The sequence below is a fragment of the Camelus dromedarius genome, chromosome 26 (assembly GCF_036321535.1).
Source record: "Camelus dromedarius isolate mCamDro1 chromosome 26, mCamDro1.pat, whole genome shotgun sequence".
Lineage (NCBI taxonomy): Eukaryota > Metazoa > Chordata > Mammalia > Artiodactyla > Camelidae > Camelus > Camelus dromedarius.
The window spans coordinates 3,627,983-3,652,203 of record NC_087461.1 but is presented as its reverse complement, the minus strand read 5'-3'; the positions used below and the strand labels follow the sequence as shown (position 1 = coordinate 3,652,203).

Below are 24,221 nucleotides of genomic sequence, written 5' to 3'. Positions count from 1 at the left end.
GTGGGGCTGTGCGTAAATAAGGCCACTGACTTGGTGGACTTTCATTTACAGTCTTGTAGTCTCTTTAGAAAGGCCGTGTCGACAGGGTCACTGGAACGAGTACTCAACTAAAAGGCGGCAGGAGGGAGCAGTAGGACTCGTGTGAAGCCCGTCTTACCGTCTTTGTTTCAGGTCCCTCTTAGGCCTTTAGTGTTGCACTAGCCTTTTGCAACTAGTTTTTTAATGAAGTTATCTTGGCATCTTGAAGCCTTCTGAAGCCTGCTGCATGCCAGTTAAAGTAGGTGTCCCCAGTCTGGTTGACTTGGGAGCCCTTACTTTCAAGTGCGCTTCTTAAGTGATCTCAACTCGTTGGAACTGTCCCCACGATGACGCCGTACCCTCCCTGAGTGCTGCCGGCGTTTGGAAAGCCCTGAGCCACAGAGGTGGTTCAGCCACATTTCTGTCCAGCCACGTTGTGGGGCCCCAACCTGACGGCTGCCAAGCTAGGTTCTTCAGACCCAAAACAACAACCCTAAGTTATTTGCAGTAAGATTTTTGCCATTTTTGTAGATACAAAATCTAAATCTTCGATAGACAATAAGCAGGTGTGCGGAAGGTGGCAGACCTAACTCCAGAGTCTAAAGGTCTCGCTTTCCCGGCGAAGGCTTTCGGGGTCTCTCAGAGCCAGACGAATACTTAAGAGGGCTGTGCCTCAGGGTTGGGGACTGTGTGGTGTTGCACAGTGTCCCCGCTGTGTGGAAATTTTTAGGTTGGCAGGCAACCTGGCGCCACTCTGACCTAGTCTGTGACCAGCTTCTCCTAACACAGGAGTCCCTGGGTTAGGTGGTCAGTGCTCTCAACGGCTTTGAAATGCTCGATCCACGCACACCAATTTTTTGGCTTTTTTTGCCTCTGAAATTCCCCTTGGCAGCAGCCTTTATCCACGCGACACAAGACAAACAAACGTGCGCCTTAACACACCAGCAGTAGCCAAACGGTGTCACCGCAGCCTGGCCAAGACAAAGGCCTCGCGCGGCACCACCGATTCCCCACGTGGACCCGGAGACTGGGGAAGGGGCCGAACCAGCACACCCCTCAGAACGGCGCTGCGGCCTGGTTCCAGACAAACGGGGGGCCGCGGCGGCCACCAGCAGCTCCCAACACGGAATCTGGGGAAGGATCCCAAACAGATGGGGGACTGCAGACTAAGCAGTTCCCAGTGTGGAACCAGGGGTTCCAATCAAGAGGGAGGCTGGAAAGCCAGTTCAGTTAGATCCATACTCAGGGCCAAGACCGGCGCCCAGAACCGAGGGGGACTTACCCACAGCCCTCGGCAAGGCCGGGAAGGATGCAGTCCAAGAGCTCTCACCTGTGTCTCCTGTGGTCCGCAGAGCTGCCAGAAGTTTCCTTCAGATCCGGTCGCCATCACCAAGTCTGTTAAAACACAAAGTTCAGCTGTGTAAATGAAAGCTCTAGCTGGCTTTATTCAGTGATTCATGGACTGGGCGTCACGCTGTCTGTTTAGAAAGGAGCCAGGGGCTGTGTGGGACGGAAGACCCTGACAGGGACAAGCGGGGAGGGAGAAGGAAAGAGCAGCTGGTTTCAGGCAAGGTCCCCTTCCTCTAGGGGAGCGAGGGGTCCATCCGGCGGGTTACCTCACTAGCGCTAACCCGGAAGTTGCAGACTGACCGGGTAAGCTTACATCCCGGGGGCGGAGCTTGGAACTGCAAACAGGTTACGTTTTAAGTCTCAGTGTGGGGAGATGGGCTTAGCACCAGTAACTTCATTTTGAGGCTATTGTCTCCTTTTTTAAAAAAAAATAGAAAAGCTGCATCTAACACGGTGAGAACCCTTTTTTGTTTTGTTTTGAGTAATATTTTAATTTTACTGTTATTATAGCTGTATGCATTCTTTGCAGTTAACTTCTGATTTATTATCTGGGCAGCAGAGTAAGACATTTAAGTAATGGTTTTGTCCCTTCTATGCCTTACACGTCATACACACAATTTCTGGCTGTGAAACCTGGAGGTGCATCCATTCTCTTATGTTCTGGAGCTATAGCTTTATTATCTTCAGGCTTTAAAAAAAATTTTTTTGAAGTATAGTTGGCGTACAATGTGTTCGTTTCAGGTGTGCAGCATAGTGATTCAGTTATACGTGTATATATTCTTTCAGATTCTTTTTCATTATAGGTTGTTACAAGCTGTTGAATATAGTTCTCTGTGCTACACAGTAGGACCCTGTGGTTTATCTGTTCTGTACACAGTAGTTTGTATCTTAGGAGTAGCTAATCCCCAACTCCTAATTTATTCCCCCAACCCTTCCCCTTCGGTAACCACAAATTTGTTTTCTATGCCTGTGTTTTGTTTTTTTTTAAGGGAATACTTTTTCTTTAGAAATGAAAAGTAAACTAAAGTCTGCCTTCATCTGTGTCTTTGAATCCTGAAAGGCCCATCTTGTATTCATTTAAGAAGCGTTACAGTTTCACACCGCCATGACATTCTAGATCGTAGGAGCACGTCTGCAGGCCCCTGCCCCCTGCGTGTGGGAGAAGCCCCCCCCGCCCAGACTCCCCCCGCCCCGCCGCACAGACCCCCCCCCCAGGTGTTAGGGCGTGGGTGCCGCTTCATGTATTCACCGCGCTGCCCTGACTCCCGCACACCGGTCTGAACCAGGCGACCCTTTGTCAGTATGACTTCGAAATTTCTCTTTCATGACAAAGAAGGCTGAGTTTCACTTTCCGTTTCTAGAACACGCGAAGCTTAACTTCCGGGCCAGCCTCCCCACGGTCCCAGCTATGATTTCAGAGCGCGAGTTGATGCCTGACGCTTCGTGTAACTTTCAGCAAGCCACCTCACATTCCTTTGTAACCTAGGGTGACCCTTTTTTGCCTAAAAAACGGTAACATTTATAAAAAAAAAAAAAGCATTTGCCGACAAGTCTAAATCCTTTGTGGAGAATGCGCCAGGTGAACTGCAAGTTATCATTTGAAATAGAAGAAAAACTCCTTTGGCGCGGCAGGTTTTCGAAAAGTATGTCATTCTGATATTCCCACTACCCATTTGAGGGTGAAACCCACCCCAGATCGCCGGAAGGTTATAATGCCCAGTGTTTTATTCAGAAACCGCCTCGACTGAAGCTCTCAAAAGCACTTTAATCCAGCCACCCTCCAGCGGAGTTAGGACTGCTAACGGTCATCGCAGCCTCAGCAGGGAAAAAAAGAACCACATAAACCACATCCTCAAAAACACGTATCCATGATCTCAGACGAGAATTAACTTTTTGTGTCGTCCCTGTTTGTAAGTAACTGATAAGTCTGTTTACTTAAGTACTTTAGCAGTTTTCTTTTTTACTGTTTTATCAAAGTATAGTTGATCTCCAATGTTGTGTTAGTTACTGGTGTAGTTTTATATACATACATAAATCTTCCTTTTCAGATCCTTTTCCATGATAGGTTATTAGAATCTATTGAATATAGTTCCCTGTGCTGTACAGTAGGACCATGTTGTTTATCTGTTTTATGTGTAGCAGTGTGTATCTGCTAATCACAAACTCTTAATTTGTCTCCCCCCACACCCCACCCCCAGCCTTTCCCCTTTGGTAACCGTAGTTTTGTTTTCTGTGTCTGTTTCTGTTTTGTAAATAAGTTCATTTGTATAATTTTTTAGATTCCACATATGAGTGATACCATATGATAGTTGTCTTTCTCTGTCGGGCTGACTCAGTGTGACAGTCTCCAGGTCCATCCACGTAGGAGGTCACCTGTTGACTGTGTCATTTAGTAGGAATAGAAGCATCCTACAGGGAGGCTGAGGGCGTACGTCAGGTTACAGGGTCTCAAGGAGCGGGTGGCAGGTGGGCAGATCCAGTGGTGACACAGTCTTTCAGAAAGTGTGTTTCCGAAGATGGAAGCTTGTTTTGATTACAGGGTTCAGGGGTTACAGGTACTGGAGAATGCCAGAGACCAAAGGGAAGAATTTGTGGAGAAGATTCTGGAAGAGCATGGGGTTAGGATGAAGGGTACAGAAGACCCTCACAAGGAGACGGGTCACTTCTGAGAGAGGACGTGTGAGGAGGAGGCAGGAGAGAGACTTAAGTCAGCAGAGGAGGGAATCTGAGAGGGCTCACCACGACTGTCATCACCACAGTGCAGCAGGAAGCCGCCCCAGCTGCAAGGCAGCGGGATGGGAGCGGGACGGAGAACCTGGAGACAGAAGAAGGGGCCGATATGTCAGCAGCGGGGGCTCAGCAAAGATGGAGTGAGACACAGAAGCACAGATGGGGAGGGACCATCCAAGGGCCATCCATTGGGGGTAGGGGGGCTGTTTGGGTGGGGCTGTGTGTGTGTGTGTCTGTGTGTGTCTCTGTGATGGAAATTCCCCAGGGATGGACACTGGCAAGGTGAGAAAGGTCTTCAAGACAAGTAAGTTGAAATAAGACTTACTCCGTAGCGGGGAGGGTACAGCTCAAGAGATAGAGTGCATGCTAAGCATGCACAAGGTCCTGGGGACTGAACCCAGGACCTACCCCCAAAATAAATAAGTGAACCTAATTACCTCCAAAAATAAAATAAATTTAAAAAATAAAGGTTCAGGAAAAAAAAATCAAGATTGAGAGACGTGTGCAGAGCATGTAAAAAGAATGGAAATTTTTCTTAATAAATAAAATTTTTAAAAAACAATAAAAGCTTTAAAAAAAAATAAAACTTACGTAACTTCCACCCTCATCTTGTAATGATTTGCATTTACCCAGAACTTGAATGAGCTCTTAAATCCTAGTTCTTTAATACGTTATATAAACAGTAATTCTCCAAGGAACTCGATTAAAAAAAAAAAGAAAACTATTTCTAGAAAAGTAGTTACAAATGTTTTGACTAAATGGATGCTAGCAACCAAAACAAAGATGTGCTTTTAGAAGTCATGCCTTCCAGGTTTTAAGTAGGAGGCGCAATGCCGCCTCCTTGGTGTGAATCCACCTTCACAGGGAGAAAAAACATTACAAGCATTTGGTAGAACTGGGTAGTCTCCATCCTCTTTAGTCATTATTTTATTAATATTTTTAAGAATTCCATATGAATAGAAATCTGAAGGATGTTTTCTTCTAATCTACACATTCGCGTTGTTTTTAATGCATTGGCTCGTCTGTAGCTACTAGTTTTTAAATTAATTGACTTTTCTAGAGCAGATTTAGGGATACAGAAAAACTGGGTGGGAAGTGTGAGACTTCCCCTAGTTCCCCTTCGGGGCGCCACCCCTCACAGCCCCCCGATTTTTAGCGTCTTCCTTTAGTGCAGTCTGCCTGCTGCCACCGAGGCATTACATTTATACACTGTTATTACCTACAGTCCATAGTTTATATTAGGGTTTCTATGGAACATTCTAAGGGTTTTGACAAATGGATGACTCACATCCACCATTATGGTGTCATAACAAAATAGTTTCACTGTCCTGAAAATCCTGTGTGTGCCACCTCTTCTTCTCACCCCCACCCCCAGCCCCTGGCAATCACGGATCTCTTTTCTGTCTCCAGTTTTGGCTTTTCCATGCCAGATAGAAATCATACAGAGAATAGCCTTTCTGTTGGCTTCTTTGACCAGGCAACATGCGTTTAGGATTCCTCCATGTCTTTCCATGGCTTCGTACCTCATCTCTTTTTATTACCAAATAATATTCCATTGTCTGGATGGACCAGTTTACTTAGCCCTCACCTGTTGAGGGGCCTCTTGGTTGCCTATTTGATTGGTTACTAGTTTGATTTGTCATACTCATTTTTTCCTCTTGTCATGACAGACTATCTGAAACTCTTAAGAGTAGGAATGGGTTGGAGAGATATTATCAGGTCAGATCCTCTCATTTTGCAGCTAAGGTGACTGAGATCCAACAACAGTCAGCCCCTCTGATCACGCTCTAGTCTTTCTTCTAGATCACACTGTCAGTCCAGAACTGCTAGCAGGGTTGAGATTTCAAGGTACCTAAGCACCAAATCCAGCTCAGCTCAACTGGAGAATTACCCATTGCATGTCCTGAACCTTAGAACCAGGCAAGCCGCCCTTGGGCCTTCCTCTAACCACACATTTCCCCATGGAGCAAGGGACCAGGCTCCACTCAACCCCACTCCTAATCCGTGCTCGAAGCCTGTGTGTATCTCCCTAGGGTCTGTTGTGGGAAACTGGAGGCTAGGGGCTAGAGGGGGGCGGGTGCAGGGTGCTTTCCCCACGTAGCCACTTAACTGGTGCGAGATTTGGAAGAATTCTAAATTCATCATTGACCTTCCTGGTCATTATGAAGGTGTTTTGCAGAAGATTTTATATACATATGTATATGTATGTATGTGTGTATATGTGTGTGTATATATGTATAATTTTCATATATAGATAGAGAACATATAGGAATATAGAACACATTTTGTTGTAACAAAATAATACCAATACACATAATAAAGGTGAATATGTCAAGAGTTCTTACTCTGTGTCAGGCACAGGACTAAATACTTGATGTGGATTATTTCACTTAATTTTAGATATGGACCAGCTCCCCTGAATTCTGCAGGGCACACTTTCCAGCACTTTCCACTGGCTACAACAGGACAGATCCCACAGTTGGCTTGAAGTCTGCGCTCCAGTTTCCATACTGTTACACTGTGATCTTCGGTGTCACAGCGTTTATTATGTATGCTTAGCACGTGATGCTCTGAAAAGGCTGCTGGTATACTTGGTCATTTTGCAATAAATAGTTTTATTCTGATTGTATTTCTTCAGATACGCAAGTCTTCTCTTGTATAAAATTTATTACATTACTTTACTAGTCTTTGGAGGAAAAAGACCTAGAAAAATGACTGTAATTATTCTTTTTTCCATGTTCTTTATTTTCATTCTCTTATTAAAAGCAAATGTCATCATTCTAAGGAGAAAGCAGGGCAGAAGCTAGATCATATTAAAATGACTGAGTTCTCTTTACATTTCCCTTTAATAATTCTAGATTATTCACAAAATGTCCCCTTAAAGAATGATCTTATGTTTTAAATATTGATATATTTTGACAGCCCTGAGGCTTTTAGTTTCTCTGAAGAACATTTGTGTATGCAAACAGTCCTCTGAGAATTACACTACTGATTTTGCTAAATCTATCACCTTAGTCTTATATTTAATCATTTTTCTTTCATATTGTAAATACAAAATTTTACTGACACTTCCCTTTTTCGATCTTTTTCTTATATTCTTTTTTGAAGGAGTGACTCCATTTGTATTACTTTGATTAAAAGTGATTTTAAAGTATTTTTATTTTTGACTCTACTCCCCTGAGCCTGGTCATGCTTTCATCATAACGCTTCAGCCTGCCAGCTTCAACTTAGGTGAGCTAAAAAAAAAAAAAAAAAAAAAATAGAGCATCTTACTTTACATCAAACACTGCATCTAGATTTCCATGCCAGGCTGCAGACCCCCATGGCAAATGCTGAGAATCTGTACCACATAAATGTCAGGTGACAGAAAACTCCTCACAATTCTTAAGGAAAATTCATTAATATTCTGCCTAATTATAAAATTATACCAAAACGTACTTCAAAAGTTGGAAAATACGCTAAAAGCATTATAAAAAGGAGAGAGTTGTTCCTGGTTCAGTCATTCAAAGGCACCCAGAGGTAGGATTTTTTTAGTATTTCCCTTCATCTTGTTTTTTGCATCTCTTTTCTCTTTGTAGCAGTGATAATTTAGTAACTTTAAAATCTTCAGCAGAGTAGGTCATTTTCACATCAAAACCACATTCCTTAAAACTTGCCTTTTATGTTATAACTCAGTCTGTTCTAGAGACCCTTCTGTTCTTATGCACATAAATTTCTCTACACACATGTGCATATGTATCGTCTGTAATAACACAAGCATCGTAACAGCTGGCACTTATAAGCATTTACCACGTGTTAGTCCACATTCTAGGCTCGTTACCTATTTCAGCTTATCTGACCCTCACAGCAACTTTCTGAAGTAGACAGTATAATTGTTCCCATTTTACAGACAAGGAAACTGAGGTGGCCCCTACAGAGGTCAAAGGCACCAAAAGTCAAACAACTGTTGAGCAGGGCAGCCAGGATTCACGCTCCAGTTTGGTGGCCAAGTCCACCGGCCTGACAGCTCTATTGCCTCTCAGTAGAGACCCAGGTACATCAGGAAAAACAATTTTTAAATTCATGACGTGGATCCCTGTTTGTACTTCTGTGATGAAAGAAAATAATTTGTTAGTTAATGCCGGGCGACCCTGTGGGACAATAAAGCCAGAAAATACCAACGGAGCCCACGTTCCTGGTCCGGGTACAAACCTCTAGAAACTCACGTTACTTCTGACACATACGAATAAATGTATTGAAAGCAGGGAGTGTCACTAACGGAAGTTACAGGAGAAATATAAGCAGACCCTAGTGAATGCGTTTGCTGGTCTGCAGAGAGCCATTCCCCCCTCCCCCCCCACCACACATACACACTCTAGGTATAGAAAGTACATATATGATTATCTGTTAGGTTTGCTTTTTGAGGGCTTTTTTTGTTATGAAAAGGGAAATAAACCTATTTTCTAGGATGTTTTAACTTAGAGCTCAGTAAGGAATAAAGTGCTCCAGATTCAGGGTGGCCCCAGCCTTCTAAATTACAAGCTTACCTAAGAAATTGAGCATCACGTGGTGTGTGCATGTAAAAGCAGGTTTGTGGCCAGGAGCGTATAGCTCAGTAGTAGAGCCCATGCTTAGCGTGCACAGGGTCCTGGGTTCAATCCCTAGTACCTCCATTTAGAAAACATTGTTTTAAATAAATAGATAAACCTAACTACCTACCATCCTCCAAAAAAAAAAAAAGCAGGAAGTTTGGGTGAGCCCGACCTCCAGGTGCCCGGCAGGTGTGCCGCCCGGATGCAAGCTCCACCCCACCTGGGGGCTCGCTGGCTCTGTCAGCTCCTGGCTTGGGCAGTCCTGACCCCAGCTCTGTGTGCTTCCTCGACACAGGTGCCCCTCCACCACCTCCCCACCACAGAGCTGTCAAGAAAGCAGCTCTCACAGTTGGTAATTCCAAATGAAAACCGTGCTTTTGGGGGGGCAGTAAATCGAAGCCAAGGTGTGCACCCCCGCGGGGGTGGTCCACACTCGGAAGGGGACTCACCTCCACCCCGACACGAGCTCAGACTCAGGGCATCAGTATAGTGTGAAGCACCTACAAAGGTCAAGATTCAAACGCAGTGTCTTTGTTAAATTTAGACCAGAATGATTGAAAGGATTCGGCCTTGACCACTGAGATTAGTACATTACATCTATTGTCTGAAAAAATGACTTTTCCAGTTCTTAGATACGCAATCTAAATCTTTTTATTCCTGTATACTGCTTGTACCCCACCTTCCTCCTTTTTACCAGTATAAATCACCTTTACAGCCACATTTTACAGAGATATTTCACAAAGGAAATAAATACGAAGGAATTTAGATGTTAGAGGTCCCCTAAAGTTATCTCTCGTAGTTTTCAAGTATATAAAAGGAGAAAATACACAGCCCATAGCGCAAGTGGTGAAAAGATATTTGTAGCTCTGGGAAATACAGTGCTTTGTTCACATGCACACACAGAATCCTTTGCTACTTTGAATTTTTCAAAGTACTCAATACATATATTTAAATGATTTTGCAAGAGTAAATACCTTTTTAAAGAAAAAAGAGCCACAGAGCTTTGACTCCCCGTCTGTCTATAGAATATCGGCATTGATTATTGTCTTCAGTTGTCAGAAAATCCCAGCAAAGCAATACTTAACTGACTCTTGTTTTCACGGGCCTCACGTGCAGAACAGCGCATGCTGTGAGTGTATCTGCAAACTGGAGAGCTGAGAGGGAAATGCTATTGAGAGGTGCTATCAATTGCTTTGTTAGTGAGAGGGTCTCCCCGTGGTTCAGAGAATCACTTCTTCCAGTGGCCCTGACCATTGTACTACCCAACCGCAGCTAAAACTGATCTCACTGACAGGATGGAAATAGGCCCAGTGTTTTGCTGTCTCGTTATTAAGAACCTTAGCCATTTCCCTGCAGGACGAAACACCCTAAGGCAGGCCACCTTCCTATTATACATTCACTTTTCCATGGAGCGACTGGTCAAAATGCTATGGTTTTGCCGCCTAAGTAGGCAAAGCAAAAATCTTACTCGCCAAATCCTTAGACTAGGGGACATATCCTAGAGGCTACTGAGTTCTGATCCTTTGTTTGGACTCTTTTCTGAAATCAGAAATAATTCATACTCTTCTTCTGAGTATGCCTGCTTGAGTTCTAAAAGAGCGGAGCACACGACTGATTCAGAAACAGATCACAAAGCCCAGTGGGAAAGTCGCGCCCCCGCCACGCCCGCCCCCTCAGCGCGGTGCGAAGCCACCTTCTGTCCTAGCCCACTCTGCTCGTCAGCCCTTGTCCGTGGTGGGGTTTAGACACTAAAGCAGTTAGGTACCCCAGAAATCGACACAACATTGTAAACTGACTGTACTTTAATAAAAAATATATATATAAAGAAAAAAATAAATAAATAATAAAGCAGTTAGGTACCTCGAGACACAGAGCCCGATTAGAATAACCAGCTTAAGCAGGACGGAGCCCCCGACCTCTGTTTTGTGACCTTCTTCGGGGTGTCACAGTGGGCCCGCATGAACCCAGCCGTAACGCGCACCTCCTTGGAGGAACTTTCAAAGGGAAGGCTCGTCTGTGTTCCTTTCGTTTTACTTCAAATATGCATCATTTCTGGACAAAGATTTCTCTTAAGAATCTTGTATGCTACAGCGTCCTCTTACAGATATGAATTTTATCATCTGGGAAGCGCCACGTGGGTCTTGTAATGCACTCCATGACCATAGTGTGTTCATTTCCTACCTTCCCCCAAGAAAAAGGAAAAGAAATGAAACGTATGGTGACAAAAATCAGGGCGTCTTTAGGCTAGGAAAGGGGAATTTCGTCCAGGGCCTCACCACCCATCCTTCTCATTTGTCGGAGGCTGAGGCCCAGGGAGGGTGGGATTCACCTGGTCACATAGCTACTCAGCAGCACATGGAAATGAGAACGTGGACAAAGTCTACAAAGTCCAGGGAGCACCCCCATCCCCCAGCAGCATTACAGCTTCGACGCTTACTCCCGTGGAAGAGTCATTTGCATCAGTTAATGTGTCACCAGCATAAAGAGAGGTCTGCATCCTGGTGACGTGGCTCACAAGCCACACTCCCCTCGCTCGCCTGTTTGCCTTTCTCTCAGCTCTGATTGGAACAGAGTGACGACACAGTTGTTTATCTACTTTATATACAGTTGTCAGCATTTGCAAATCTCCAACTCCCAATGTATCCCTTCCCACCCTTCCCCCGCTGGGACCCTAAGTTTGTTTTCTATGGCTGTGAGTCTACAAGTTTCTACTGTAGAGCGCAGGGAACTATATTCAACATCTTGTAGTAACTTATGATTAAAAAGAATATGAAAATGAATATATGTCTGTTCCTTTATGGCCGAAGCACTGTGCTGTACACCAGAAATTGACACAACACTGTAAACTGACTCGACTTCAATAAAAGATAAATATATAAAACAAAAAAGGACACTAGAGGAGAGTAACTCGTTGGAGATCTGACTCCCCGCGTTCCGCGTTGTCTGAGAGCCACAGGACAGTGCCGTTCTTTTCTCTGAGAAGTACCTGCCGGGCAGGGAGCAGGCGGGGGAGGGTTGTTTGTTTTTCTGACATTATGCAAATGAAAATTTTAAAATGTGGAAATGCTATAAAACACAGGGTGTCCAGCACCATTTCTTAAACAGACTTTGTAGTGCGTTTGCTCCTTTGGCGAAGCTCAGGCGATGATATTTTACATGGGTCTGATTCTGGGCTTTTCTGTTCCATTGGTCTCGCGGTCTTCTCTTCGACCGGTGCCACTAGTGTCTTGACTGCTGTAGATTTATAGTTAGTCTTGAAGTCTGACAGTGTCAGTCCTTCAGCTTTGTTCTTCAAAATTTTGCGACCTACCCTGAATCTTTTGCCTCTGCGCCGGGTAAACTTCAGAATCAGTTTGCAGATCCCCACCAAGTAACTCACTGGGGTTTGGGTTGGCATGTGCTGAATCTGTAGGTCAAGCTTGGCAGAACTGACATCTTGGCAATATAATACTGTCTTCCTGTTTATGAACCTGGAGTCTCTCTCCATGTGTTTCGTTCTGTTGGGATCTGTTTCTTTCTGACTGGCTTTTCCATTGTCTCCTATCATGACAACCGTGACCGGTCATGCAGTGTGTGCTGAGGGCCAGCCCTAAGCACGCCTTCTGCATACATCACCCCACTGAATGCTCGTGACAAACCTATGAAGCAGGACTGTTACTCCTACGATTTTACAAGTGGAGGATTCAACTGCACAGAGGAACCCGGAACTCGGGTCTGCGTAAGGGCAAAGCCTGTGGTCCTAACGGTTGCCTTGAGTCTCACCCTTCTGGGTGTGGTTCTTCCAGACCCGATCCAGAGGGTCTTTCTTTCTGACGCCCTTGGTCGTCCCTGCAGGGTTCCTTCGGCTTTTTTTTTCCCCATCCATGTAGGAAAGTTTGAGTCTATTATAGGTTTACTTTTTAAGACTGGGGTTTGGGATTCAACTTGTAAAAGGTTTATCCATCCTTCAAAATGTGATCCTCAAAACCCAGATCCCAGGGCTGCCCGGTTTATGTGTGCAGACGTTTATGGTGATTTCATCACAGAGCCATCTCACTGGGCCCAGAGTGGACCCAGCCGTTCCCTGGAGGAATGGAGTCTCAAGACTTCCAAACAGCTATTGGAACCCCCTCAAAGTGGGCAGGGATCCTCAGAACAACACCCACTCACCACAGGGATAGTGGGTTCCCCATCCTGCCTGCCCAAGCGGGACCTCCAGGCGTGGACTGCCCTCCTCCCCCTTAAGAAGCCCACATTTTCACTGGTATTCACCCAAACCAAAGGCTTACACTGAAGCAGAATTCCACCGTAAATAACCAAAGACAATCAAACGGCTTTTTTCAGTGCCCCTGGATTAATACAAACATGAGAACTGGAACAGACTTTTGAAAGATTGTGGAGCCATAACATCTTGTAGTAGAATTAAGCGTGGCATCCATCTGCATTTCCTCTTTTGGAAAAATGTCCACTTCTTCTGCCCATATTTTAAACGGGTTGTCCGTTTGCTTTTTAACTGAAGTGCAGTTGATTGTACATGTTTATTAGTTTCTGGTGCACAGCAAGGATGGCCTTGGATGGCATCATGCTGAGTGAAAGAAGTCAGAGAGAGACAAATGCTGTAATTTATCACTTACGTGTGCTGTCAGACTAGTGAATGTAACAGAAAAGAAACAGACTCAGATGTAGAGAAGGAACTAGTGACCACTGGGGCAGGGGGAGGGGCAAGACGGAAGTGGAGGAGGAAGAGGTACCAAGTGTCAGGTACAAAATAAGCTACAAGGATGTGCTGTGCAACACAGGGACTAGAGCCAATATTTTACAATAACTATAAATGGAAAAAATTTTTTAGTTTTAAAATTGTGGGTCACTATATTATATACCTGTAACATATAATGTTGTACACCAACTATACTTCAATTTTAAAAATATTGTAAAATAAATACATAAATAAAGGAAAACAAAGAAAAAAATCAACTCAGACACCATCGCCACCATCGACTCAGTCACTCCCCACCCTACTCTCCCCACAGAAAACAAGTGGCCTTCAGGGACCAAACAGATCATAAAAACTAGTGAAAGGGACTAGACCAAGATGCCGGGACAGCTCGGGCTTCTGAAGGGGCAGCCATCACGCCCTCCAGCCGTTTGTTGCCATCAGAGAATATTTGAGTTGCAAAGGCTTCCGAAGTTTCAAGAGAAGGCCAAAATCCAGATGTTTATGTTTGGATTTCTAAATATTTTGTTTCTAAATAAATGTTTTGTTTCTAAATAAAAAAAAGAAGAATTAAGTGTGGCACCTAACACGCTGTACATCCCACTGCTGTGTAATCTCCAGTCCCGCGGCAGCGCGGTCCTTTGGGGATGCCCATGGTAGCAAGCATTGGCCCCACCCTGTGCTTTCTTATGTTCTCATCCACTGCACAGTCCAGCCCCACTAGGTGCAGAGTCTGATTTAGACACGGGAACTGACGGGACCACTGCAGAGGTTAGGGTTACCCTTCTCCCTGGAGTCACCTTCCCTGACTTTCTCCAAGTCCAAACTGAGCATCTGCAAGTTCCGAAATGTCAGCCCTTATAGGAGTTAGTAAGCATCCTCACGCTTAAAAGGACCCTCCCCTCTGAGAGCTGTGATAAACCGTCTTACTTGACACTTTCTCACCTTTCATTCTCCTGAGCACTCAGGAGATGCCACGGCTGTGAGGACAGGCCGTCACAGTTTGGGGTAAAACGGCGAAGGTGAGAAGCTGTTCCTACTGAATCATGAGAACAAGAGCTCGTGAGGTGTGTTAACGAGGAAGCAGCGTGTGCCCACGGGGCAAGGGGCTGACCTCAAATTACACCAGAAATATCCATGTTAAGTTGGGGTTTATGCCAGCGGAGAGTTTTGGCCTTTCCTCCAGAGGAAGGGTGGGCTCCAGTGACTTAGATCCAAGATCCACTTTGGGGAAAGCAGGACATTTACCTTCACCAGTTGAGAGACTTGCCCCAGTACTTGGTTTCCCAGTTCTGGGGAGACCCGGCCTCAGTGCCAAGGGCGGGCAGTGTGTGTCACTGTCGGGCCAGAAGACAGTTCCCACCATCACCTCGTATGCCCCAGGGCCTCTCGGTTAGCCTCACATCAAAACTTAAAGGTTAATTCTGTTAAAAAGTCACCCAGGTGAGGTTTTCAGGTGCAAATTCATGCACAGACACGCCAACCTTCTCCACACTGAACAGATGACTCATTCTGTGGTTCCTGAGGACTCTCGAAATCGGGGTGCTCACAGCTCCTAGGTGTCCTCACTGAGGACACATGGTCCCACCTAGTGGAGGAGCTCGGGCTCCCAGGAAGTCACCACCTCTGAGACGCTGACCACAACCTGAAGGCCACTCAGCCTTGCTTCCGACGGCTGCCATCCAGGGGCCCTGGCTCCAGTAACACGCATGGTGTCCTGCCTGGAGAGACATGCTGGCTCTAAGCTGTGGCTGGCAACAGGTGACATCGGGGCTGGCGAGAAGGCAGACTAGACCTGACTGTGGGCTCCCTGAAGGCAGGGCTGCGTCTCATCTTTGGTGGGTGGGGCAGGCACGGGCGCCCCACCCGCACTCTGGTAGAGTGTGTTCCCGACTGCTGCCAAGGGCCGCAGGGCTCAGTGCCTTCAAGGTCCCTGGAGTCAGAGCCCCCGACATGTGCTCTGTGCACTGTCCTCTGCACTGTCAATGTCGTACGTATACAGTTAACACCCAGCAGGTGCCCGACACCCTTGCACTGTCTGGTGGGCGAGTCCAGTTGGTCCCTTCCACGTGCTCTGCCCCACCTGCCGAATCATAGCATCCTAGCAAGCGTGTCACACACCGCTCCCAGGCTCCCCGGGCTCCTTGGCGTTCAGAATGCTACAGATAGCTAAGTTCTCTTGCCAGTCTGTTTTTTTATTGACGTCTAGTTGGTGTGCAATGTTGTCTTTGTTTCTGGTGTACAGCAGTCATTCAGTTATGTACATATTCCTTTTCATATTCTTTTCCATTACGGTTTATTATAGGATATTGAGTCTAGTTCCCTGTGCGACACAGTAGGGCCTTGTTGTTTATCTATTTTATATACAGTAGTGTGTGTCTGCTAATCCCAAACTCCTAATTTATCCCTCCCCCACCCCCTTTCCCCTTTGGTGACCGTAAGTTTGTTTTCTATGTCTGTGAGTCTGTTTCTGTTTTATAATTAAGTTTATTTGTATCATTTGTTTAGATGCCACAAAAAAAAATCATATGATATTTGTCTTTCTCTGACTTACTTCACTTAGTATGATCATCTCTAGGTCCACCCAGGTTGCTGCAGATGGCATGCTTTCATTCTCTTTTATGGCTGAGTAATACCCCATTGTGTACGTGTGTGTGTGTGTGTGTGTGTGTATGTATATGTATATGTGTGTGTGTGTATATATATATATATATGCCACATCTTCTTTATCCAGTCATCTGTGGATGGACATTTAGGTTGTTTCCATGTCTTGCCTGTTGTAAACAGTGCTGCTGTGAATGCTGGGGTGAATGTGTCTTTTCAAATTTGAGTTTTCTCCAGATAGATGCCCAGGAGTGGGATTGCTGAATCATATGGTAAATCTGTTTTCGTTTGTTAAGGAACTTCTGTACTGTTGGCAGCCTTTTTGTAAGGGATTTCAAATCAGAATTGGATCCTCTGAAATAACGAATCTGTTGAAAAAGTAATCCTTGCTTTCTTTTTCTTTTTTTAAAGAAGCTAAAAGTTGGGGTTGCTGTGTTTTTCCCCAGGAGAACCTCTTCTTCGTGATGGAGTACCTCAACGGGGGAGACCTGATGTACCACATCCAGAGCTGCCACAAGTTCGATCTCTGCAGAGCAACGTAAGAGCCCACGCAGGGCTGGGTCCCCCGTCCCCGTCGGGCACTGAGGACCCACAGTTTTCCTGGGGTCCTGTTTTCCTGGCCGTTTTCCTGTTTCCTCGCTCAGTGAGCCTAAACCCCGGGGGGCCAGGTGACCCTGGGACACATCAAATGAGGCAACTGTCTTCCCAGCCTGAGAAGCTTAAACTCAAGCCGGTTTTGCTTCATTTGTCTGTTTTCAAATCAACTACTTAGTTTCTTAAGGAACCACCCCAATTCATCTGGCTTCTAAAGAATCTGAACCCAGGAGCAGTATTTCCCCTTTGAATTGAAGTCAGAGGGAACACACGTGGCGAAGGGGGTCACGGGCTGGAGACCCGTAATGGGAGGCTCTGTGTGAAGGCGGAAAGCATTTGGCCTTGGGGGCTGGAGAATTAGGAGACAGGAAGAGGCACATCCTCTCTCTCAAGACTAAATCTTTACCTTCTTTGGCATCAAGCTAGACGCAGGCGAAAGCGAGCAGGCGGAGCTTACGAGGTGGGACAGCAGCTGGGTCCTACAGAACCCCCACGGCCCGGTCCCCCGTGGGCCCTCTTTCCTGAGTAATCAAACCGCTGGTGACATTCAAAAGCCAGAAAACCCTGCCTCCAGGCACACTTACAAGTGCAGTGCACACTGGCCCCTTGGCTGTGTGCTCAGCAGTCTTTCACTCCCCCCGAGGGACCTCGGCCGGGGGTGGGGGGCGCTCGGCTGTTCCACCAGCTCCTGCGGAAACCTGGGCTGAAACGGCTATTTTGTGGAGCCCAGGGGACAGCATGCCACTGATCCCGTTGGCTCCAGGAGCCATCAGCCAAGTGCCCAGAGGCAGTTTTATGGGATTTCTGCAGCAAGACAAATCATGGGCACCTTCCTGCTAGAAAGGACTGTCTCCATCTGCCGTCCCCTCCCGCTCTGTGAGGAGTGAAGGCCATCACAGACACATCTGTGTATCTGTCCTCACTGCCTCCCAGGAGGGGTCTTTGCATTCTTCTGAGACCCGGCAGACCTCACCTGCGGGAAGTTCTCCCTTCGGTCTGACTTTAATCCCAGTTGTGATGATGGGAGGTCAGCTGCTTTGAGTCTGTCACCACTGAAGGTGGAGAAGCCAGGTTTCACCTCCCGGCTGCTGATGCAGGCATACCTCGCTTTATTGCACGGCACCTTCTTGCGCTTGAGAAATACTTAAGGGTTTTTTATTTGTTTTTTTACAAGTTGACGGTTTGTGGCAACCCTGTGTTGTCAGATGGTGGTTAGCAATAAAGCATTTTTTAAATTAAGGTATGTACTATTTTTTTTTTTTAGACATTTAGACAATTGCATACTTCATAGATTGCAGTGTAGTGTTGACATAACTTTTATCTGCACTGGGAAACCAAAAAACATCCGTGACTCACTTTATTGCGGTGGTCTGCGCCCGGACACGCGGCATCGCCGAGGTCCGCCTGTGTTTTCTCCTCCCCCTCAGGCTGCATTTCCTACCCTTGAACAAGTCAGGTCTGTGTGGAATGGCCCTGCACATGGGTCTAAGGGCTCCAAGTAGACTTTAAGATAAAAGGGAAAATTATTTCCCTATTGTATTGTTACATTTAGTGTTTATGTTTTATTAGCCAAAAAAAATGACAGCTTGAGCATACTTTAAAATATAAGGGTCCGCACTGGATGCAGGGAGGACCAAAGACGCCAGCTGTGTCATCCTCCCAGGGCTGAAGCTGGACGTGTACAACGGATGACGGATAACGTCTTCCTTTTAATTCAGCAAAGCTGCACGTGTGCAAAACTGCCTGCGTACGTGTGTGTAGCTGAGTGGTGCCCAGCCAGAGTGCTCGCTTGCACAAAAATGGGGGGGGGTCTGGTTTTCTGCTAAACATTCATGTTGAAACCTTGGTTTTTCCTTCCCGCAGGTTTTATGCTGCTGAAATCATTCTCGGTCTGCAGTTCCTTCATTCGAAGGGAATCGTCTACAGGTAAATCTTACTCCTCAGAGACAGGTGCTGGGACGCCCGGATTCCCCGGTCCAGGTGATTTAACCGTTGTGCTTGAGTGACGCGAGGTGGTCAGTGTGCCTTTGTGGCAGGAAGTTCCACACCCAGGCGTCCTGCCCACGGTGACAGCATGGATGGTGACTACTGTCGACCAAGGGAGAAATTCCAGTCTCAGGCGGAGTGGAGCTCTGACCTTGTTTTGTTCTTTATTCCGACCCTCTTACCCTCACCCTCGCCTCTGCGTCATTTCCTTCCATTACTCTTTCCCTTTGCCGTCTCTCCGCTGCTCCCTCTCTTCTGTCTCCTTTGTAGCTCTTGTTCTTGCCCGGATTTGCTTTCTGAATGTCCTCCTTTTGGGCGGGGGGAGCGGGGGAGTTCCTCCTTGAACACTCAGACACACCTGCGGAGAGCCACGTGCCCACACCGTGTCGAAGTGCACAGGACGCCACGCACACCCTCTTCCACGAGCAGATGTCTGTCCGGAACCCGTTGTCCACCATCATCTCACACCCTTAGAGGAAAGCTACTGTACTGCGGCCGCCTTAATTGCTCAAAGCACAGCTGACCTCTGCCGAGCGTCCACATCTTCAAAAGCTTAGCTGTCTGGTTCCCGGCTCACTGCAGATCAAGGGGAGAGTTACATGTAACAGAGACAGGGTGCTGGCTGGGTGGCTGCAGGCCCGCGTGGTAACCACGGTGAGGAGGGACAGCTGAGAACCTGACGTGAAGGGAAGAGGCAGGATGACCTGAAGGCACTGTGCCCACTTCACAGATAAGTCACCAGAGGCCCAGAGAGGGGCTGATCGGCTCGGCTGAGCTGAGCGGTAAGACTTGCATTTGGAAGTGGGATCTTCTGGCTCCCCCTCTGCCTCCTCCAAACGGAAAAGCTTTGCTTATGTTGACCGCACAATGGAAAAAAAGGCTTCCACTGAATCCTCCTCGCACCTGATGCCTGATGCGCTGCCCCGGGGGAGGCGGGTGCTTCCCAGAGCCACGCCAGGTGACCTGGGCCCTGAAGTTCCTTGCTGGCATCCTGTGAGCTGTGTGAGGCGCAGCGAACACTCCGGCCTTTGGGTCCTGTGTCTCTTCTAGTTCGAATTCCTCTGCCCTCAGCCCTTCCTTCCCCTTGTGGGGCCGGCTCTGCAGGGCAGGCCTGTGGACCTTCCCTGTTCTGACTTAGATCTCTCAACACTTCAGTGACCTTGTCTCCAGCTCACCTGGCCCACTTCAGAGGGTGGGCTGAGAGCTGGACAGGCAGCTTGTTAGCCTGAAGCCTAGAGAACACGTATTTTTAGAATTGGCTACAATGTACCCTTGGCAGTCACAGCGGACTCTGGATATCATAGCAGGGCTGGTTCACTGCGAAAGACTGGGTGAGCTTGGTTTAAGGGATTGTAAAAGAGGGTAAAGCTTTAATTTGCATCATAGCCCACTGACTGACCGTGTGAGCTGGGACAGACTGCATAAGCTTTAAGAGGCTTTATTTTCCATGTAATAAATATGAAAAACAAGAGTATTTCCAGATCAAAGAGCTGTTGTGAGAATCAAATGATAAAATGCATGTGAGATAAATTCTAATATTAGATGTTACGTTCATTATTCTGGATATCTGGCTCCCTAAGGATGACCTCAAAACCAAACTTCAGCCAAATTCCTAGGAACATATTTATGTGGCTATAAATGAGGCAAGTAAGTTTGATGTAGCAGAAACTCAATGCTACCAACGTTGCGCTGAATGTGGATTAGGAAGTGGACCTGGGTAGGGGCCACAGTGTTGGAGAGGCTGAAAACCATGCCAATGAGGAATAAAGTTCCTCCACTTGGTCAGGAAAAGACAAGCAAAACCTTGGTGTCATTTTTCAAATACTCAGAAGATCACGCGTGGGAAAGCAAGCATCCCTGCTCTGCCATTCCTATGAGAGATACTGACCGAGCTCTGGGGATGGGCCACGTGCCACACTGGGCATTGAAGACACAGAGCTCTGTCAGAGCCAGGCCCAGAGACAGCAGACCTGGGCCAAGAAAGACTGTGGGTCCAGAGCAGAGATGCTGATCGAGGAGAAAAAGACGGAGGAGAAGCAGTTGAGCCTACGAGCCGAGTTGTAGATGGAAGGACAGGGTTGAGAGGAGGGAGGAAGACCAGCAAAGCACCCCCTCGAGACCCTTCAGGCCACGATGGGACACGCACCACCCCTCACGTGGCAGTTACATTTTAACAAAACTATTTGTTCAAGTGAGATTTTGCTTTGTTTTCCAGAGACCTGAAACTGGACAATATCCTGTTAGACAAAGACGGACACATCAAAATAGCAGACTTCGGGATGTGCAAGGAGAACATGGTAGGAGATGCCAGGACCAACACTTTCTGCGGGACCCCCGACTACATCGCCCCGGAGGTAGGCCGTGCTGCTCCGGCCCATCCCCCTCGGCACGCCCCCAGCCGGCACCGCTGCCTCTTGCTCCCCTGAAAACCAGGAGACTTTGGAGCATTATGTTCCAGGATGTGTATTTGTTTTGCCTTTTATCTGACACATGCGGCTGCACGGAGGGGGTGTGTTTTATGGGAGGGGGTGGGGGGGTGCCCTGCTAATGTCATCACGTGTCCAGGGCTCGGGCGACTCGGCGTGTCCTGTCCATCACGCCGCCCCCACCCCCCAGCCTTAAAATATATTCACTGTGCCCAGACCAGGCAGAGGAGGCAAGAACCAGGCGGACACGGGGCGGGCTCGCAGGCATCCACCCGAGTCAGCCCAGGGCTCTCACTGGGGACCAGTGAAACCGAGACTGTGGTTTGCACGCTGCCACTGGGGAGGCTGCTGGGGTCTCATGGACCCACACGCCCTCTTCTGTACAAGGGGAAGACTTCTCTCCTGTGTTGCTTGGTCACATGGGAGAGCCTGTGAAAGTTAACACAAAACCCCAAGCCATCGCGCTCGCGTTGGGAGCCCCTGGCAGAACAGCGCATGCTCGGAAGGCGCCCCGCCGCCCCCGCCCCACCCCCTTCTCCCCGCTTGGTCCTCCCCAGGCACCAGCTTACCGCCGTTGGCTTTTTATCTTTGACTCTCTCTCCTCTATGCGACGATCGCTCTAATGTCAGGAGCTGTTTCTTATTCACGTTTTTAAAACTTTGTATTTTGGAATAATTGCGGATCCACCGCACGTCGCCCAAGGTAGTGCCCCGCGGGCCCCCTTCCAGGCTGGGGGCCAGACGCGAAGCCAGGGCGCTGCCGGCGCGGGGCGCGCAGCTCTGGCGCAGCCTCCCCGTGCGTAGGGCCGCGTGCCCTGACACCCACTTTTATATACAAGGACCAGTACAAGGCTCAGCGCATTACGGTGCTGACAGACACCTTTTCAAAGAACGAGCGAACAACCAGACGTGAGAATGGGAGCGGTGATGGAACTCCGATTTCCTGGGCAGAATAAGTTTAGCAGCAAAGCCGTCATTGTCCAAGCAGCTGTGGCACCCTCGGCCTGAGAGGGCCTGAGAGGCAGGAGGCTCAGACCTCTGCATAAGCACTGAATTTTGACTTCACCTTGGTTAAATGCAAGATCGGGCTCTGGTCAGCAAGAAGCTAGGGCCTTTAGCTGTCCTGCTTACAGAAGCCTTACACTATACCCTGTCCCTGGCAGCCCTTCCTTCCTGATCTGTTTCCTTCTGCATCTCCCAGGAGTTAGCTTCACAGACCCACTTCTCTCTGCATCTTCAAGCCTGCGCGCCTTCACGCAGCCCCATCCTTGGTCCTCCTCTCCTCCTCCTGGACCCTCTCCATGAACAGCCGTCTCTGTGGCTAGGATCTCAACTGCAGAATCAGTACAGCCATCCCAGACTGCTTGCTCCAGACCTGCATGTCCATGTTCCTGCCTGAGATCGCCCACTCACCGTCACAGGCCATTCAAGCCCAGCAGGTCCCACCCAAGGCCGATTTCTGTGTTGAAATTGCTCCCCCCACCACCCCGCCCACGTACACATCAGTCCATCCCTTCACCTCGCCAGAAAACTAGTTCTCCCAAATCCAAACACCAGAACCTTCTACACTGAGACCTCAGAACTCTTCACGTCTGTTCGACACCCCCAGTCTAGTGACAAAGACCCTCCGCTGATTCTTGAGCCTCACATTGAATCCCTTGGAGATTAATTCAGTGCCCCTCCAGCCACCCCCCCAACACACACACACTTGCCATTGCTGCCCTAACTCCAGGCCCCCAGCATCTCTGGTCTGGAGCCCGGTGGTACCTTCTCCCCAGTTTCCTCTCCATCACCGCCCAACCGCCATGCATCCTCTTTACTTATTTTCAACCTTTCTGATCACATTCCCTCATCAGTTAAAAAAGCATCCTGAACATATGTATATTAATTAAATTTTATCACCAACCAATCTAGTCTGTGTTAGAAAGCATGTGGAAAACAGAACAGGCCCAACTTAAGATGAAATGAATCGTCTTAAATAACTAAGTTTCATTCTATTAATGGTTCATTTTATGCCTATTTAAAATAACGAGGCTCAGTCATTTTTTAAAACCTTAATTGAACCCTATGCTTCTGGCACTCAAAGATCAGATTCGTTGCCTTCAATTCCTGGTTTTATGGGAGCATAGCTGGAAAAGACGGCTCAGAAAAGGCGCACTGTAAGACAGGCAATACCATGTGTACCTAGGCAGGGTTCACGGTTGACAGTAGTGGATGTAAGGCCAGAATTCGCAACGGTGTTTTTGATACACTTGATTCACTGAGATCAGCGTTGTTTCCAGCCTCTCTGGGATATGACGAAGACTGTTCCCCAGAGTGAGAGGCCTCACACGGCCGTTTTCTCATGCTCCTTACATGTTTGCGTTACTGAGCGTGGTCTCCAGTCCAAGCCTCTTTGCAGATAACTTGCTAAGGACTTGCCATTTTGCAAAAATGAGTTTCGTTAAAACAGAACCCACGGACCCCCTTAACCGGGCACGCAACACAAAAGACCAACAAGTAATCATAGCAGGAGTGACGCACCTTACGAGCTGCTGAAAACGAACGCCCCAGCACCCCCCAACCCCTCCCTCGGGAAACCCAGTCGCCGTTCAGATCTCTAAACGAGGGCCCCAGTGTCACTCAGATTTTTTTTAACTCGTGTAAATACAGGTTCTAATTTTTTCTTCCCATGTCTCGTCACACCGTCTGGTGGGCCCTGGGGGTGCCTGCCCTTTTCTGAAGGCCACCACCTCACCAGATTTACCCGTCTAATAGGAAGACCTGTTACAGCTTTGAAATCTTCAGGTGGTCCCTGTGATCAGCTGTGTACAAACCAAAATCCTGAGCCAAGGTCTTAGTAATACATCGCGAGACGTCCATCCTGCCTGCATCTCTCATGCTTCTTCACCATCCACTCTGTGGTTTTCCCCACTTCTAAACCAGCTTGTCCCTAAAGACGCTTCTGGCTTCTTGGAATAATCAGCTGTTCCCGCTTCTGCGCACTGTGTCTGTGCTGTGTCTCCTCTACACCGCGCACGTGTTACCCAGTTCACCCATGAGCTGAATTTCGCACAGTTAGCGACTGTAAGTTATCCATCTTAACATCTTGTCTCCTCCCGACAGCTCAGAGCAGCCACCACCTGTTCCCTGAAAAAAGCCCACCCCATGTACCCACCTCTGAACGTGTGCTGCGTTTCCCCACTGCTGAGCCTTTTTATACGATAAACCTATCTAGCCTCTCCCTCCTCTGCCCACCAAAATCCTACGC

At 47.6% G+C, this 24,221-nt stretch overlaps 2 protein-coding genes across 6 annotated transcripts in view; one reads left to right on the top strand and one right to left on the bottom strand.

Annotated features, from left to right (window-relative positions):
* Positions 1–24,221, bottom strand: part of PFKFB3 (6-phosphofructo-2-kinase/fructose-2,6-biphosphatase 3) — a 243,824-nt gene that overhangs the window by 15,120 nt on the left and 204,483 nt on the right. Inside the window, exon 15 of the transcript XR_010377916.1 lies at positions 1,349–1,413. The gene's annotated coding sequence lies outside the window, so the exon portion shown is untranslated. The remainder of the gene's footprint in view (positions 1–1,348; positions 1,414–24,221) is intronic.
* The window catches only part of PRKCQ (protein kinase C theta), a 131,467-nt gene that overhangs the window by 90,863 nt on the left and 16,383 nt on the right, over positions 1–24,221 (top strand). For all 5 annotated transcript variants that reach the window (XM_031444771.2, XM_064479307.1, XM_064479308.1 and 2 more), the window contains 3 exons: positions 16,413–16,504; positions 18,424–18,486; positions 20,762–20,900. In XM_031444771.2, coding sequence (XP_031300631.1) covers positions 16,413–16,504; positions 18,424–18,486; positions 20,762–20,900 — 294 coding nt within the window. The remainder of the gene's footprint in view (positions 1–16,412; positions 16,505–18,423; positions 18,487–20,761; positions 20,901–24,221) is intronic.